This window comes from Oxyura jamaicensis, chromosome 3 (assembly GCF_011077185.1).
Source record: "Oxyura jamaicensis isolate SHBP4307 breed ruddy duck chromosome 3, BPBGC_Ojam_1.0, whole genome shotgun sequence".
Classification (NCBI taxonomy): Eukaryota; Metazoa; Chordata; class Aves; order Anseriformes; family Anatidae; genus Oxyura; species Oxyura jamaicensis.
Window position 1 is genome coordinate 25,181,383 of NC_048895.1, and position 18,594 is coordinate 25,199,976.

Here is an 18,594-nt window from a genome sequence, read left to right on the forward strand (position 1 = left end):
GATTGTTATTTGGGGTTTAAACCCAGGAGAGAACAATTTTAGCCAGAAGCTAGAAAGCAGCTGGGTGAAATGAGGTACCACAGAGAGCAGAGTCATCATTCAAAAAGCTGCAAGCAGTGATTAACGAAGCAACCTCAAAATCATTCAGTAAATAGAGCTACTGAAACAAACGGCCAGGCACAAAAAGAAAGGCTGGCAGGGAACACGCCATGCTGTCTGCCACTCAGAACTACCTTATTTTCCTTATCACTTGGTATCCCCCTCACTCTGCTTGGCTCTCTGATCTCATCCATGACCTATCCTCAAGCTGCTTATCTTGGAAAAACACATCAGCTTAGCAGCTTTCACTGTTTTCATCCACAACCACGGCAGAAAAACGCCCCACAATATCCAGAGAGCAGCACACCCAACTGCTCAGCTTGCCAAGTGCCCTTTTTTGCACACCGGTGCCTGATGCGGAGTTCAGTTCAGCTGCTCAGGAGGATCTGTGCAGCTGCTGCAAAGCACTTCCACATCTGCTTCCTGCAGAAGCACAAAAGCAACACTGGGCCTGGCTTGCCCCTGCAGAGCTGTCTGCTGGCACTCAGCTAAGAGAAGCATCCATCCCCAGCGCTGCCACGTTCCTGAAGGTATCCTCACATGGGCTGCTCTCCAGCCTGCCAGCCCTCCTCCTATCTCTGCACTTGTCTGCAGACACGCCGCTACAGATTCCCTGTTCTCCTGTGCAATCCGTATTAGAGGACCTGAGGAAACAACACATGGAAAGGGCACTCAAAGCCAGCAAAGAACGCACCAGAAACGCCACAGCACCATTTCCAGCTTCTGCACAAAGACACAAGCATCAGCAGCATTTACACTGAACGAGTTTGCAGCTGTCGCTCATGGAGAGGCCTCTGTGTCCAGCAGCTGCCAGGAAAGGTATTGAGCGGAGGATCTCCTTGCTCTCCATACCTCGGACCTAGGTTCTTGTTGGAGCACCAAGCCTTCAGAAAAGCCTGAATACCTCGAAGTGAAGTACAAGCCACTTCAAGTATGCTACCACACACTCAGAAAAATCCTAAAAAGCCTCTAGTTTGCAATGGAAAAGCTTGAACACCACGGATGTGTTACAACAAAAACCAGCAAGGGAGCCTCCTCGTTTATGTTGATGGGGAAGTGCTAGAATAGAACATTGCTTATGCATTTTCCTGGAAGAGGTAAACAGCAGACATGGAGTTTCTGCTTCTTTACAGGTAGTGCAGTGGAAGTTTGGCAGAAAAGAGTGGCTGACAGTAGTTTCCTAAGCTTGTTGCAACAGAGATGCCTTGTGTTTTAATAACGTGTGAGTTCTGGCAGGAACACAACTCTATTCTACCCAACCTGCCCCAGAAGTTCACCCCTTGGATATTTCCTTCACGATGAAAAGCAAAACCACCTCAAGCAAAGCTCATCTGCACCACAGCCTTAACCAGGGAGGTGCAGCCCTACCCACAGGCCAAAGAATCACCCGGTGGGCCACACGGAGCTTTGAGAGGAGAAGCACTGCTAGAGCAGGCCAAGACAGCGTGTGCTTGTCCTGCCAGCCCAGCACGGTGCTTCTCAAGGGAAGCAGCACAGTCTTGAGTTCACCAGTGACTACCAAACATACCTGACTAGACAGCACGGGTAAAAGGGCAACACTGGCAAAGCCCCACTGTCAGCAGTCACCCTGAAATAAACTCCTCATCTGTACGTGTAGGAACGGTGTTTTATACTGGATTCCCCTTTTCTACCGTATTTTCCTCCCTCCTCTGGCTGCCCTAGGTGTCTACACCGCCAGGGATGTGCAGAGAGGCACGGCAAGGTAGCAACAGCCTGAGAGTATGCATCCACTGGCTTCAACAGCAGGCAGTGCTTCAGGAAGCTGACAGTCACGTTCAGCAAAACCAGCTTAATTTAACACCGAAGAGAGAACAACGCACACAGGATGCGATGAGAGCTGGGACTGCCCCGGTGGTGACTGGAGAGGTGGCCTGGTAGGGGCTGAGGGCAGAGCAGAGATGTTAGTCGAGAAACGATTAACTGTGTGGCAGATTTATAGCAGTGGAGGTGGGGGAAGCAATCCCAGCCCAAGCTCCCATTGGCTTTGATGGACACTTGTAGGCCAGGCCAATGGGTGTTCAGAAGGCTCCAGTTTCCCCAGTGCCATTCCCCACTGTGAACAGTCGGGAACAGCACTTGGGCACCTGCACCAGCCTGTGTTCCCACTGGCTTCGCTGGGGGAACATGCTCCGAGCATACCAAGTATTTATCAGGGCTTAGCTCTCAGAGATTCTTAAGGCAACATAAGCGATTTCAAGTCAACTTGACCCACCTTATGAGAGCAAGTAAGTTGTCAAAAAGCTTCAGGACCTGCTCAGTGCAGGGGTTGCGGTAGATCGGAGTTCCACTGGGCATGAACCCAACCAGGAATCCTCCAGCTTTTGCCTCTTCCATTGCAGCAGGCCAACGAGCTCGCTTCACGACTCCCAAAATGGTGTACACACAAAAGCTTATCTGCAGCAAGAGATGTGAACAGCGTGTTATCAGCCAAAGCACAACCTGAATAAATAGGTATGCAGAGAAACCCGTCATCATCCCATCTCCAAAGGAAGACTCTAGTGAGTCTAACTAGGAGCAAACTCCGGTGGTTTTGTTACCAAGAAAATGCAGCAAACTGTTGTGCTACTACTTCCCATCATCTTCAGGGACCCTCAGCCATGGCAGGATGGCCTAGGGACTCATTATTAGACAGAACATCAATGCATACAGTCCAACGTCTATTCGAGCAACCAGGCAGGTTCCCCTCTAAAATGCCCAACACCATCAGTCCCTCATCTCCTTCACGTGCCGGGACAAATGTGGACATGTGCAATAACAGTGGTCAAACTGCATTAGCATCAGATCACAAGCACAGCTCTGGGGACTGCATTTCAGCGTCTTCTGCAGACCTAACGACAGCAGCTCCATTTGCAGTCTGTCCAAGAAGTGAAGACATGTCACTGGCAACTTTAACAGTGTGAATGTCCTCGAGTGAATTTTAATTGTATTCCATGCTACAGTCTCGGCATGACTCTTTCCATGCTGCCTGGCTCAAAAAGCAGAACTCACCACACCGTATTTCCAAGTCATGTAAACCAATGGCTTCTCCAAAACCAAACTTTGCCACACAAAAGAGTAGGGAATAGAGTGCCTTACTCTGCTGAGCAGTCTATATTGCATGGCCTACATGCTCACCGGAGAGGCACAAACCTGCCTGTTACTCAGCCATCAGAAAAACCTGCTGATCCACAAACTGAAAAAAAGGAGATGATCAGAAGAGATCTTGCGTATAATCACAACAGAAATGCAGGATGCAAGGGGGCGAGTCCCCTCTCTTGGTAATGATACTCACTCTAGAGCGGTTCAGGCCACTAGGATCTTCCAAGACTGGATCAGCAATTTTGTTATCTGCACCCACGTACGAGATAAAGGCTTCAGGATCTGAGAGGACTCTAACAGCAAAAGACAGTAAGGGGGATTATTGTTTGTACCAGACAATTATTGGAGGCCAAGAAAAATACTAAAAGTACAGAACAGGCTAGAGAGGTTGGCTAGCATTCCACACTGTATTTGAGAAAATGAGAAAAAAAAAAACAGCTGAGTTGTGGATGTTCTCCAAGCATCTTCAGTCCTCTTGGGCCATAAGAACCCAGGATGTATAAATCTCTTATAAAGACAGCATTGTTGGGGAAAACTCTTGTGCATGCCCAGTCGTCCACGTCCAGGGCCACAGAAACAGCTCAGCTCCCTAGCTTCTACAGGAGATGAGCAAAGATCTTTTATTTCTCATTTTCTGCAAATGCTTTGAGCATGCTGGGAAGTGTTCTTGTTCCCTGCTGGGAAGAGTTCAACAACTCTTATCTAGCAAGGTTCAACAAGCAGCGTTTAGCACTGAGCTGGCAATTTCTGAATGGCAGGAGAGCTATGATCACAGGGACTGCCCAGAGCCCAGGTGTCCCTAGGCACCAACCCACCCCTTTTTTTGGTACAGTCCCTCCTGGGCCTCACACCACCTCTGGAACACGTCCAGCTCAAAGCTCAGAACAGCAACCCGTACCTCTGCATCTCTGCGGAGAGCCACAAGCCAGCAACAGGGGCCATGAGCTCCTCCAGGAAAGCCTTCTGCCGCTCGTAGTCCTTGAACTGGTTGCTGATGAGGACAAGGGCCTCCATAAGTGCACACTTCTCCATCTGTGTCAGGAGTAGCTCGTTGGAGAGCAGCTGCTTTACATGGTTGTACAACATCTCAAAGTTTGGCTGGAAAACACATCCAAGTGGAAGAGAGTCACGCTTTTGGTGTGGAGGAGAACCAGTGGGGAGGGGCAGGGGTGGGAACTGAGCGTACTGCACTATCCAGAACAGCTGCAGAGGCACATCTAAGCTAGTTTTTCCTCTACATAGCCATCTCCTTTTCAGCCTCAAGTTTCTCTGAGTGTTCAGTCTAAAAAAACCTCTTTTCTTCCCTGCCTTTCTGTCATTATCCTGCATAGTTTACTCAAGTCTCCCAAACGACTGAAGTATTGTCTCTTTTCTAGGCAATCATTTCCCTCGAAGTAGGGTCACACCTCAAAATAGTTCTGGTCTTTTTACTTAGTCACAGGAAGCACCTTGCTATTCCGGCTACGTGCCAGACTTCGGACTCTTCCATCTCTGTGCTTACAAGCTAGGTTAGTAACGATTCATATGGTCATCACTATCTCCATGGAAATGGTTTTCTGCCCTACCCACTCCAGTTCTTCCAAGTCTTCCTGTAATTTTGTGTAAGTATCAGAAATCATTTGCTGCAGCAAAGTCCTCGAGATATTTTGGGAGCAGCTCTGGGCCCTTGGCTCTTCCAGGGAGAATATTCGGTTGGCCACTGTTAAGAGGGAGCTGTGGTTCAGGGACCAGTACAGAGGGAAAGAGACAAACCCACTAACTCTTGGTAGCTAGTGCAGAATGCAGACTAGAACCCCTAAACTACCTTCCTGAATCAGCATCCTCAAGAACTCTGTTTAAACTAGCAATTCCCTCTAGCGTTTCTGTAACTCTACAGCTACCTGAATTAAATGCCAATAAAGAAAGGAGCTCAGAGGTATTCGTGCTGTGTGCAGGCTACTTAATTCAGCAAAGTCAAACAGAACACCAGCTTGTGGATTTCAAAAGTAAAGAATGTCTCTGTTTTCTAGTCTCCTCAAGCTAATCCAGAAACAAATAGTCTCTCCTTGCTCCTTCGTTCTTTTAAGTAACAGAAGAAAGCCTGGAGATTAGTCATTGCTCATGTCTTCAGCTACGGAATCAACGGAGACTACCACAAGTGACAAAACAGAAAACCAGCAATTCTCATCAAATGAATCTAGTGCTGCTTGTTTCCTCCTCACCATCCCTTCTGGATTTAACTCATGACTTTACAATTCAGCTTTTCAGTCAGAAAAAAATGTTGGGGGGTGGTAAGGGGTGGTGGGACAGGATGAAGGGAATAAAAATCATGTAATCATTTGAGCAGCTGGAGTGTTTCCTTGAAGACAAACAGAGGCTGTAGCCAAGGAAACTGAAGATCCCATAAAATCCAGCTGAAATTGAGACAGGACTCTTTGCGACAGAGCTGCATTTACGTACCAGGACAAGCTGAGAGTAATCCCGACACATCTTTATGATTGAGGAGCATGCATGCCTTCTCACATTTTTCACTGCTCGAGTTCTAGGAGCCTGGACAGACACAACAAACTTCAATGCAACAAAACAAAAGTTCAGACAAATGCAGGGTATCATCACGAGACAAATGCATTACATACAGTTTTCTGCTCTGTAGAGTACACATCAAAACGCCCCCCCACATCACACACCCCAACCAGCCATGCAACAACCAATTTCCTCTGGAAAGCAACCCAAGAAACCTACGTTTGGACAAGCTGTGCTCCCGGAGTGATGCTGTGGGTCTTGCTGACTACATCAAGACTCCAAGCTTTCCCTAGGGAGCTGGCAGCTTTACAGCCACTGTTCACAGCCATGGATACCAACCCCTGAAGACTACCCACAGCTAATGGATATATTTCGTTCTCAGGAGGGCCAGCACAGGCGTGGGACCAAGTGCACTGGCCTCAGACCATGCCTGTGGCCTTCTACGTTTGTGAGCCAAAGCCTGTGAGGCTATGTCAGTCAAGAGATTGGTTATGTTTAGACTCCTCAGCTCTTTCCAGGAGCAGGGCTATACTTGGAAAGCTTACTACAGTAGAGTCTTCAGGCTCAGTGTCCTCTTAAATAAAACATAATTTGATCCAATCGTTAGAGTATTAGAGAATAATTCAGACGTACCTTACTTTCTTCTACAACTTCAAAGGTAACTGAAGCAAACAGCTGTGAGAAAAGGGAGGAAAAATCCAAAAGCCCATGTCATTTGTTAATATCCAGCAGTCACAGGTGTTTTGAGCTCAAGGAACAGATCATAAGACGTTGGTGCAATTTCATTCATGTCAGTTAACACCTGACTAAGTTGAAGCATGAATCATAAGCACAGAGGCCTTGAAATGAAACATGGTGCTTATTGGCCAGAGAGTGCGCTCAATGTGAAGATTTAAGGCTAGAAACTGCAAAATTTGTGTTATTTGACATCGTTTCTCCTTCGACAAGACTCAAATGTTTTACCATCATTAACACGGAGGACAGTCCTTCCCTGACGGGAATGTTGAGAGAATAAACTCCTGCAGCTTAGTACAAGGGCCCTGCTCCACAAAAAGCCTACCTGATTTTAGTATGGTCTGCAAGTACCTACCTTGGAAAGTACTTGTGGTAGGTATTCCGGTCGGTAAGTGACAAATGGGAAGAGAGCAGAGACATTGGTGAGCACACAGGACAGGATGAGAGGATCCTTTGTTTCAAAATTAAGGACAAGCTGCAGAAGATCTATGCCGTCATTCACCGGGATTTCCTACAGGAGCAGGAAAGGGGAAGGAGGAGGAAGGGAGAAAAGGAGGCAACACTCAGTACTTCAGCCTGTAGCACACAGCCTAGAACTCTTAGAGCTAGACTGAGTTGCTGCTGCTAACATACCAGGCCTCTCAGCTGATGACTGCTGATCTCAAAGCAGAAAGAAAAGCTGTAGAAACCTCACTTCACCTGAGTGCTGTGTGCACTTGCTGAGGAAGGAGGACAGCAGCTGCTCGGGCACTCTTACATGCCAACCTGAAATCCCCAGTATTGCTTGTACCTCTGAGAAGGGCAGGTGTCCTCTCTCTCAGTTTGGACCCCAGTTCTCCTTCTGACTGTCCAACAGATTCCATGCTTAACCAACTACATCAACCCATGTAATTACTTTACTGTGATAAGAATTAGTGTGAGCTGCCTAACCTGACAAAAATAAAGCCAGTCTACACGAGCTAAGAAGAAAAAATGCTCTCCTCATTTGCCTACTGTTGAACAAACAGCAGAGAAAAATTTCATCAGATCTTCTGAATCTCCCACACCCTGAGCATGAGTCTTTCTCACTCAGGTAAAAGCACAGAAAATGAAAAGAAGAAACAGGTAAAATCAGAGGATGACTAAAAAGAATAAACATAGGAAATTTCTGCTTAAGCAGGCCTCTAGCAAGGCACTATGTCAAAGCATGTCATCTGAGCACTCTCCTGTGACCTCTCATACCATCCAGAACCAAAAAATGTCTGACAGAATAAACCAGTATTAGGCTGGTTCCACCTAAAGAAGGGTCAGTACTCAGGAAAAACACCAAACTTTTTTTTTTTTTTTTGCATGGGGGTGAATGGTAACAAAGTTTTCAAGGACGACACAGGTGAAAAAACACACGTCAACCCAAAAGAAGCCAGGAGAACAGGTAAGAGCATCCGGTACACATACGTCTTTATCCAGGGTTCGAAACATCTGGCTGATGACACTCTCTGAGAAGAAGGTCATGGCATCCCACTGCACAAAGGATGGGGAGAAGATGGAGCAGAGACCTTCACCCGTCTTAGCTGAAAGGAAGAGAACATTGGAGCTCTCACCGCGCTCCTCCCCTCACACACGACACCAGGCTGATAAACTCCCCCACCAGAACATCTTAGCACTCCCAGGTACTTTTGTCACAAAGTTCTCTCTATGGATGCCTAGCAGGGATGCAGTGGAGGCAGTTAAGGTACTTCATCGTGATTTGCCTTATTCATGTTAAGGGTCCTTAGGCACAGGTCTGATCTAAGGCACTCTAACAAGCAACACCAACAAATCACAGAAGGGAAAAGAAAAGGAAGGGCCGCATGCCCAGACTCAGCACTGCAGGCAAGACTGCCCTCAGTGTGACTCTGCAGAGCACCACGTGGCCCTCCTTCAGAGGAGGGCAGCCAGGTGACTAACAGAGGGATTTGCCAGGCAAAACCTCCCTGGACAAAAATAAAGTTACAGATTAAGTCCCACATAATTGCAAAATTCTATCAGAGGGAAGATGCACCTGCTTTGCAGAGGAGGAGCTTTCTTGCTCACCATGAGCTCTACAGTAACTATTCCCTAGGTATATAGCAAAGGATTTTTTTTGTTTGTTTGCTTTTGTTTTCAACTTGCAAAGACTTTGAAAGCCTGAAAACCTAGCACAGTGACTTGGCTCCCCCTTAAAAAAAAAAGGGAACAGAAATTCCATCTTGACTTGAATTAAAAAATAAATCCTTATTATTATTATTATTATTATTTTTCAGAAAACTTACAGTTCATGGGTCCGGTATCAACAGGAGCTGTGAGCTGGTACTTCAGCCATTCACCAGCCATTTGGAAGCCAGTTCGAGGGTCCAGACGACAAGCCATCCTCATCACCTCCCCCTGCTGGGCTCGGAAAGCTGCAGTAAAAAAATAAATAAATAAAAAAAACAGACACAATGCAACGAGCTGATGCTACAAACGCTACCTCAGCAAAGCACACCCGGATCTTTGCAGTACTGGGAACATTTTGGACTGTTGTTCCAGCAATAGCTGTGTATTAATCTCAAATAAACAGTGAGTAAACTAGCTATAGCAGGATGCACATGTTTTTGGAAGAGAGATAAAGAGACTAAAAAATGATGGGTTAACATAAAACAATTAAAATGCAATATGAATTATTACAATTATTCTAAACCAAGATTTAATAAAATTGAGCTTCTATTTTTCATTTTAAAAAAATCTTTAAACTGTACATGTTTGCTGTTACAAAGTGACTTGAGATACTGAGATACAACACCCAACTTTAGGTAACTATCACTTCCCACAGCTAAACAGACTTTTTCCAGTTTATTCAACTTTACCCAGTTCAGTGACAGGTTCTAGACTGAGAAACTAATTCTAGACAAAGAACCAAAAAACCACCACCCCAAACCAACAAGTCTTGTTTTCATTTCCAAAGATATGAGCAGAAGCTAAGTCAAAACAAGAATTTCATCTGTTCCAAAATATTCCAGGACATGACCGCAGAAAAGAAACAGCTCTGCGGACTTCAGATGCAACTTGTATTGTTTAAAAGAGATGTTTGACCAAATAGGTTTTTTTGCATTTCACACCAATTTTATTTTCTCACATCCACAATACCTTCAAGACCATTTAACTCCCTATTTCACATTTTGTCTTTGTGCATTTAGCTTTTTGATTTCCACCCAAATTTATTATAAGGAAAGCAAACAATCTAATAAGCAACACAAAAAATGCCACACTCAAAATCTTCAAAAGTAACAGTAAAAAGTCAGTAGTAACTTATTAAGAATATCCTCTCGCCACCAAGTACCAAACTACACCAGGCAGTGCCAAGACAACCTTGTTTGTAGAAAGTAAAATACAAAAAGCAAATATAAAATTATTAAAATCCAGGTTTCCCTGCCTGCTGGTTTAAGATCATGATTAAGATCAGCTGTTTTAATTGCTCAGTCACACAGTTGGTACTGAATCAAAAGCTTCCTAGCAGGGCCAGCACAGACTTCCTTTCTGGAATGACATATGAAGTCTTCTGCAAGCTGCTTTCCTCTCCTAGCCCGAGCAGGATTCCATTTCATTTCCTCATCTAGGTGATCAAGAGGGATATTTTCTCTGACACTAGGTAGCAAATGCTCCTTGACCACTCGCCTGGCCAGCAAGAAAAATAATTGGAAAATATGACAGCAAAATAGTAAAATGAAATGCCTGAGCTGTCACGGGAAAATCACAAACTCATTCAGCTCCAGGATTCTGGCTGAAAGAGTCAGGACATGACTGGAAGCTGCCGATCAACATGGCAGTCTCTGAGCTCTGTGAGCAACTGAACATAACAGGAAAGGCACACACACAACAGCATCTACATGGGGTGAGGGCAACTTACAGTTGAAGAAGGCATTGAAGTCCTCGTCGCTGTCAAAATCAAAGCGAGAGTATTCACAACTGGGGCTGTCTGCTTTAGAGGGAAAGCCCACCTAGAGACAGGGTGGACAACATCAGGATGGAAGACAAGTCGCCCATCAGAGCTAACACCAGCTTCAAGGAGGTAAGACTGAAGGAACAAGCAGTAAAGTGCCAAGACAGAGCTGTTTGCTCAGCAGCCTGGAGATTGTGTCTCTGGCACTCGCAATAGCAGTTCCACGTACCTTCACGAGGTTGGTCATAGATGCACGAAGGTACTTGGGGATCATCGCCAGCAACAAGGGGTCGCGAGACAGAACCTCGTGCCGAAAAAGGGCTCCCCACGTGATCTGAGTGGAGGATCGCAGAAACTGGGGGGAAGAGAGGGAAAACAGGGGAAGGATTTCAGTACTGGACTCTCCACTGGTAAGCCTCCAGTGTTGCAATTAGAAGAGCAGATTACACTGACTGTTCAGCTGAGGCCAAGACGCCATGCAGGCTCAACCTAAACTTCCAGAAAGTCAAAAATCTCTCTAAATAAAAACTAGGGCTGGTTGCAAATTCTGCATGAGATTCTGTACTCAGCACTTTTGTGTCAGGTACCATTCCTAATGGGGGTGGTAATGGAGAAACCACTTTGTATTATTCCAGGTCTTCAGCTGAACTGAGAAACTGGAAAGCAATATTCAGCAGATGAAGTTGCGCGGTCTTTGATGGGGTAGTTTAATTATGCATTCACACATTCTTACACAGACCTACACAACACTTTCAGCCCCCTACATACCTGGCTGGGGTGGGTTGTGAAGGCTAAAAATGAGTCAAGGTATTTTCCAAAGTTGGCAGGTGTTTCCACATCAGAATCTGAGCCCTGTGAGGAAGACAAAGAATTTCAGAAAAAAATACTGAACACGTGTCATGCTGGGTTCACAAGTGCCATGTCTTTGGGTAAAGCAGGACAACTCACATCCAATGCCACGGGCTGTGAAGGAGCAGAGACAAAACCACTGAACACCAGTGAGTTTTTCTGAAACCAGCAGCCTAAGAAATAGCAAGTTCTGCTGACCAGCCTGGGGGTGCTGGACTCAAATCCCTACCTCATTACTTCGTTATGGACGAACAACTCCCGGTGCCTAAGAGCAAGTGAAGTCCCTGTCACTGGAAGTAATAACTCACCCTTTGTGTGCTGTCTGTTCTTGTAAGGGATAAATTCTCAAATATTATTTTTTCTTTCCCTACCTGTGGGTCTTTACTCTGCTCTATCACTTTACACAGGCTAGCTGCCTCAGTCTCCTCACGACCAGCATCTCTCTCAGCAAGCCTGACTGCCTTCCTAGCTGTAGAAGCACTTTGAGCACTGTGCTGAATGGAGTGGGAATTCAGCAGTCAGCATCGCGCCCCAAGTATCAGTGTGCACTTTCATCTCAACGTTTACACAAACAGTATTAAAAAAATCAACAGCAGGAACAAAAACAGCGTTTCTTGTTTCTTAAGCTTGAGAGAATGTTGGTAGAAGAACAAACAGGTATGCTCTTTGAGAGCATCCCTTTGATGTTATATATGTATGTTATGAACATATATCTTTGAGATATTTTTAGTGGTGAAATTTAAAAAGCTTCCCACATGAGCAATTGACTCAAGCAGTTTTCCTGTAGTAATAGGCAGCAAGAAACACAACCAATTTTGAGTAGATTACTGAGGCTATTGGAGATGATTTTTGATGACAGCAGAGGCCTGAAATCAGGCAGGGTCCCTTCATTCTATGTTCCTATGATATGGCAGGACACAGTTATCCTACCTGCAAGCAGAGTCATTTCTGCCTTTTCCGAATGTGTGGAGAGAACCTTAGGGCTGCCAAACACGCAGAGAGAATCCTATTGTCATGTCAGATCACGGTTGTCTCACCCCAGCCCTAGAAACTAGCCTTGCCAAGACTGCTGCTGGTATCAGGAGAGACTTACTAGCAATGCACACAGCTGGCTGCCCAATGCGCACAAAACTTGGCAAAGTCTCTTCAAGAAAACATAGTGCTTCTCCACCAGGCCTTCTCCATCTGCCGTCCTGGGTGTGAAGGGAATGAAAAAAAAAACACAGTTACTCATGTTGTAGGTAACTATCTTGTAGACAAAGAGAATACTAGAGCAATTAGGTTCTTTCACGGTGAGATTCTCTTTGCTTCTATCAAAAACCAATGCTTTATTGACATCTAAAATGGCTTCTTTCAGAGACCCTCTTCATCAGTTTTAGACTAAAAGAGAAAGCTGGGGAAGCTGATATATTTATCCCACTTTGTCCTTCAAATAAGGAATCTGAAAAAAATTGCAGTCTTTCAGGTTTAGGTTCAGGAAAAAAAAAAAAAGGTTGTTTTTTTCTCTCCTAACCCAGTTCCAGCTTTCTGCAGTTGAGCTATTTTATTTTTTGGCAAATTACTTACAGAAAGCCATTGCTATGCAGTTTTATGTGAAATGACAGCAGCAAGATGGTACTCACTGAGCAGCAGAGAGAATGTAGTGCATGGCAACATCTCCAAACAAGACCATCAGAGGTTTCCGATCCTCCAGCTTCCCCTATGTATAAAAAAGCCAAATGCCTCAATTAGAACACAACTACTTACTCCCATCTGCAAGTGAAATTGGAAGATCCCCATTTGTTCTTCCATCTAGGGGAAAGTTTGCATTTCACAAATGATTTCAGTAAAAATTGTTACCCTCCCACCCCACAAAAAAAAAAAAAAGAGGTATTCTTCATTTCAAGAATTCTCCTCCAGCAAACTCACTTTTCAGTTTAAACTGAAAAATGGATCCTCAGACAGTAGCTCTTCTTCACTGCAGTCTGGATAGATACTTAATGGCAGCTGATGAATACTCAGCCTTGACACTTAGCTGCTTGTGAACAGACAGGGCAAATTACCGGTTCAGAACCTGTTGTCACTGCTCTGAGCTGCTTGATGTCACAGCTAGGTGACGTATTTCCCACTTCCCGATTGCAGGAAATTAAAGAAAAATGTTAATGGGGATCTCCAAAGTTGTGAGACGAGGCAAGCATACAAGCTGGAGTATTCCAACAATTGCTCTGTGTGTTGTGCTGACACGACATTCACTATAAATGTCGTTAACACAAAGCAGTCACATTTGAATGTTGTTGCCTTAAATAAAAGAGTAAAGATATCATTGTTCAGTCTGAAGAATTACACAGGAGAATAGAAGGAAAACAAAGAGGACTCAGGGTAGCTGAGGAAGAACTCACTTTCCTGCTGACAGCAATTAGGAGACACTCTGCTGCTCCTATTTGGAGCTCAGGCTCATTTAGGAGCAGACACAACATCTCCAAGAGCTTGCAGTTGTCTGCCGTGATGTGGCTCAGGGCCACCCAGTCAATGTAGCCAGCCAGCGTGTTGAGTGCTGCTATCCCCACGCGGCAGTTTGCCTGGGCCTGCAAACAGAGAGACAAGAAGTCAGAGCTGAAGGGAAACAGTGGTTCCCACCTGTGTTTTCCCAAACTGTCCACCCCCTGGAGAAAACTGCACTGAGAAAGTGAGGTGGCAGCAAAAGGGCCAAATTTCCCACGCTAGGGGTGTTAGTTAAGGTCTTGGCATTTCTCCACTTGTGCATCTCTCACTTCTCTCTTCTCAGTAATTTGTATGATGGGTGAACAAACCCAGCTGCAGGTAACAGACTCCGAAGTCTGAGGGAAGCTCTTTTCTAAACAATCTTGGTTTTAAAAATGACTAGAGGAGTAACACGTCCATAGCTTCACTCACCTTTGGTTCCTGAGCCAGATCGGTCTTCTGAAAAAGAGAACAAGAAATGGTAAGCGAGCAGCTACAGTACACGCTTAGTCCCAGCCGCTGCTGGACAGGCGTATTCTCGAGAACGCAGCCAGAAGCAGCTTCACGAACAGCTCCCTAGTGAAAGAGGCTGCAGCAGTCTCCTGCCCAAGCCACTGCTACAGCCATCATAACCACCTCGGCAGCCCCCTGGCAGGTGAGACAACAGGACTTTCAGTTGCAGGACAAGCCACCGTTTCCTTCTCATCCAAAAAGATGACACTCCAGTCAGCAGGCACCAGGGAGACACAGCGGACAAGAAGGAAAGGCATTTCAGTGCTTCCTGGAAGCTTCCAGGAAAGAAGCTTTTGACCTTTTGGAGTGTCCTACACCCAAGAGTCTGTCTTTGAAAGATGCTGGTGGCTTTTATCTACTGAGATTCGCGTGTGAAAATGATAAAAGTAATTTGTCTGTGGTTAGAATGGCAGCTGGAGAGAGTGCCGGAGCGAGAGCTTACAGCCTGACTCAAACACTTAAAGTTGCAAACACTTAACAAGGCACCGCTTGCACCATCTTTTTACCTGACACACAGTTTGCAGCCCTCAAAGAGGCAAGTGTTATTTGTTTTTCAGATGCAAAGACACCAGAAGCATTTCCTTCTGCTGCAGGGTTTTGGTTTGGAAACTGTCCACTAACGTATTCAGTGCATTTACTTTAAAGATAATCCGTTTGGGTCCCAAATGTTTAACAACTGAGCTACTATTGCAGAACTCCATACTTAAAGGCACTGCAGATTACGCTCCTGGGGAACTGTCCATCATCTCCCCCAGTCTCAGTGTGCAGGCAGGTAACTGAACACCCAACCCTCAGAATTTACCCTGTGCACAAACATCCCAAAGATCTGCTAACCTGTGGAGTGGTGAGGGCTTCTTGTTCCTGGGGTGCTCCAACCTTGCCAATCAGAAAGATGCCACCGTTAGCAGAAGCAGCCACACTTCAGAACCTCAAGCACTGCAATTCAAACCTTACCTGGAAATGCATTTCAACCAGACTACAAAACGCACCAGGGCTTCCCACCCACCACCATGAACTATGCAGACAACTGTCTGCTCTACAGCAGAGGTTGTTCAGCGGATCAGTTTATTAGGAAAAGGAACAGAAGTCAGGTAAGACATGTTTTTTTAATTTCTTCCCAGTTTCACTTTTACTGTAACCCTGGATTTCAGTTCACAGGAAAAAAAAAGGACAAGAGAGACACCTAAGCAACTTATTTCTACATTGGTTTCTGAATTCTGCTTCACTCTCTCAAATCCACTTCCTTCTGACAAGAACAGCCTGGGGCAGACATTCACCTACACTATCCCATCTTGACCAAGCTACACACCTCTGACAGTAGGCAAGAATTCTGAGAAAAAATAAATCCCTCTATGCAAAAAGGAAGAATATTCCTCACCACACCTTGGCAGAGAAAAGGCCTCCTGCCCTGAGCTCTAGGAGAAAAGGACCGGAGAGACCCAGATGCATTTGTCCACACAAACACAGCAAACAACAGCAGATGTGAGCCTGGGGTGGCATCGCGTTACCACTGCCTGTTACATGAACTACCCCAATCTACCTGTTCCTGCACCTGTTCCTGCCCCAAGTACCCCTTGCTCTTGCTAAGCCGCATGCCCCTGGTGTCAGCCAGCTGAGCATTCCAGCAACGCTCATGAGCCGTGTCTCCACTCAAGCCTTCTACACTCCAAATCCGAACAATCAGAGCTAAACCTGTCAGCCCCGTCACAGCAGATCCCTGCCCCATACCTACAGCAATGGGTTTCAGACAGTTTCTGCCCTTGCTTCCCAGGACTTGCGAGTTGCATGCCAGTTCCTAAATGCCTCCAAGCAGTGAGTGAACCTAATGAGAGAAGACGCTTACCATGCGCCTGTACTTGTTGACATTCTGCTGCAGGGCAGTTAGTAGGAAGCTGAAGATCTTCTCCATGTTCTGGGTGAGGGTTTGCTGGATATCTCGTCGCCGCTGGGTAGGCAGCGTTTGGAAAGTCACCACGTCCTCTGCCAAACGTAGGAGGATGAACATCACCAGTTCTGTCTGAGTTTCCTAATGTCCCAAAATGAAACACTCCATGAGCACAGTTGAAACATAAAATCCCTACAAGCTCAGAGATGTAGAAAGGGAACATACACAAAGATACAAGTCACATTTTGGGAAAACACAACAGAGAAGGGCTCCCTCTCTGCTAACACCATCTCCTAGAATAACTGACTCTTGCAGGTACTTTTTGAGTGCATCATCAGCCTGTCTCACCTAACCATGAGCAACGTTTTCCTCAGAATCATGGAAGACTGAAACCCACCCTACCAGCAAGTGGAACAGAACAGGCAGGTGTGGTTCATACCCCTTGCTTGGAGAGGGTATCCAGCTCCTTTAGCATGTCAGGCCAGTGCTGAGGCCATTCACGCTTGATCATCTCCACCACGATGCGAGACAGAACATCCTTAATGTGACTTTCCTCCTCTAGAATACTTTGAGTTCCCTGCGAGAGAAGAGGGGAACATTTACACGAGGAAACACCAGACGACTGTAATTCTGTCACAGAATTGCACAGTGACTGCAAATACCCTAAACAACAAATGAGAAAAAGAACACCGCCAAATCCGAGAACAACAATATCCAGCAACTCCACATCTCAGCTACCTTGAGCGGCACTCCTACCCTCCCAAGCATCCACAGCTGGTGAACTCTAGCAACCAAAACGATTTCCCTCAAAGGGAACTCACCCAGCCGTGACAACAACCACAACTGTAAAGTAAACACGACTAAGATAATAGCTTTAGTATTCTTGCAAAGATAAAACACTTGCAGTTACTGAAGGTCCTTCTAAGAAAGCAAAAGTAACTCACAGAAGCCTCACAGCCTCTTGCCACGTGAGGTGACATCACTGTTCTACAGGTAACCTGACTACAACACAAAATAAAACACTGCAACGACCAGGGATGCACAGCAAGAGAGTAACGAAATCCAGACTTGAATTCAGGTCCTCTGTGCTAATTAACTGGAGTCTTTTCTCCTTTTTGCTCCCACTTTCTATCTCCCAGTGAAAGAATCATGCTTGAGCGACTAGAAGGTACTTACATTGGATATGAGGCCCATGACGTTGTTCTTTAGATAAACCTTTTCCAGGCGAGGCATATTGTTCCAGCGGAACCTGTTCACAAGAGTTAGAAAGAAGAGAGGAGAGAAAGGACACCAAGTCAAAACGTTTATGAAGATCTCTGACTTGATCCTCATTGAACCACCACTTCTTTACCTAAGCTAGATAGAATGAACCCCGAGAGCCCAATGTCCCTGCCACTGCCCAATCGCTTAATGAAAAGGCTGAGTTAAAACCGCTGCTGGCAAATGGGCGTGCACTGCTGAGGTCAACAGACACGAGAAGCAGCAGCAAGAGCACAAAGCATCAGGTCTGTAGAGGCAACAGAGAGGAATCTCAGAACTGAACTAATACAAAGCCTCTTTGTTAGCGCGTGGCTAATGACAGAGAACACTGCAAAGGACCCACTTGTAACCCTGCGTGCCTGTTTACGTCTTGCAGTGTCAACATGGCTCAGAGCTTGGTGAATTAACCCTCCCAACCTGCCCGAAAGCCTTTTTCTCCTCAAGAGGAGGAAAAGGAATGGGAAGGGGGCCAGCAGCCATCCCCTGCTGCAGGACAGGCTCTCTGCGTGCCGAAACCTCTCCCTGGAGCCAGGAGGCACCGAAGGGGCGCAGAGCAAGGACCGGCGGTGGGCTGGAAGCGGGCCGGCCCCCAGAGCTGGCGGAGCACGCTTACTTGACCACATGCTCCAGGATCTGCAGGCCGAAGTGCCGGACGATGGCCGTCTGCGTCTTCTCGGCCAGCTTCAGCCCGCAGGGCACGCAGATGGGACACTTCTCCTTGAACTCCTCGCAGAACTGCTCGGGGAAACACGGACAGACACACGGCGGGCGCTCAGCGTGGCCGTTCACCTCTCCCCCCGAGCCGAGCAGCCCCCGGTGGGACCCCCCGACCCCCTCAGCACCTCAGAGCCTCCCCCCAGCACCTCAGCGCCTCTCCCCGCACCTCAGCGCCCCCCTCAGCGCCCCCCCCGGCACTCGGGACCCCCCCACCGCCTCCAGACCGTCCCGCTGAGGGGCCCCGCGTGGCCGGGACCGTGGCCCCGCGTACCTTGAGCGCCTCCAGGCGGTAGCGCTGTGTGGAGGCCGGGTCCATGATCACCGTCACGGCCTTCACCAGCTGCTCGCACAGGCCGCTCACCTGCTCGGCCGACATGATGATGGCGGCGGCGGCCCCGCGCCACCGGCCGCCGGCGTGCGGGGTGGGAGGGGGAGGGAGCACGCGGCGCAGGCGCTGTGCGCACGCGCGGCGGGGATAGAATGGAGGAGGGGGAAGGTACGCGTGGAGTGCCCTGTTAGAACTACAAGTCCCGGCGTGCCCCGCGCGCCGCCTACAGCT

The 18,594-nt window shown here is 46.9% G+C and overlaps 1 protein-coding gene across 5 annotated transcripts in view; it reads right to left on the reverse strand.

The window, feature by feature from the left end:
- The window catches only part of XPO5 (exportin 5), a 28,200-nt gene extending 9,741 nt beyond the window's left edge, over positions 1-18,459 (reverse strand). Inside the window, exons 1-21 of one of the 5 annotated variants that reach the window (XM_035321793.1) lie at positions 18,307-18,459; positions 17,932-18,053; positions 17,235-17,307; positions 16,498-16,635; positions 16,017-16,199; positions 15,008-15,049; positions 14,093-14,119; positions 13,579-13,764; positions 12,823-12,899; positions 12,294-12,393; positions 11,120-11,203; positions 10,581-10,706; positions 10,319-10,409; positions 8,706-8,834; positions 7,870-7,985; positions 6,791-6,946; positions 6,334-6,375; positions 5,638-5,727; positions 4,097-4,296; positions 3,392-3,491; positions 2,333-2,514 (exon numbers count right to left, since the gene is read on the reverse strand). In XM_035321793.1, coding sequence (XP_035177684.1) covers positions 2,333-2,514; positions 3,392-3,491; positions 4,097-4,296; positions 5,638-5,727; positions 6,334-6,375; positions 6,791-6,946; positions 7,870-7,985; positions 8,706-8,834; positions 10,319-10,409; positions 10,581-10,706; positions 11,120-11,203; positions 12,294-12,393; positions 12,823-12,899; positions 13,579-13,764; positions 14,093-14,119; positions 15,008-15,049; positions 16,017-16,199; positions 16,498-16,635; positions 17,235-17,307; positions 17,932-18,053; positions 18,307-18,411 — 2,369 coding nt within the window. In that variant the 5' untranslated portion in view covers positions 18,412-18,459. Of the gene's footprint in view, positions 1-2,332; positions 2,515-3,391; positions 3,492-4,096; positions 4,297-5,637; positions 5,746-6,333; positions 6,376-6,790; positions 6,947-7,869; positions 7,986-8,705; positions 8,835-10,318; positions 10,410-10,580; positions 10,707-11,119; positions 11,204-12,293; positions 12,394-12,822; positions 12,900-13,578; positions 13,765-14,092; positions 14,120-15,007; positions 15,050-16,016; positions 16,200-16,497; positions 16,636-17,234; positions 17,308-17,931; positions 18,054-18,306 lie in introns of all 5 variants that reach the window. The other 4 variants (XM_035321792.1, XM_035321796.1, XM_035321794.1 and 1 more) reach the window with 4 other exon arrangements.
- Between the last annotated feature and the right edge of the window lie 135 nt (positions 18,460-18,594).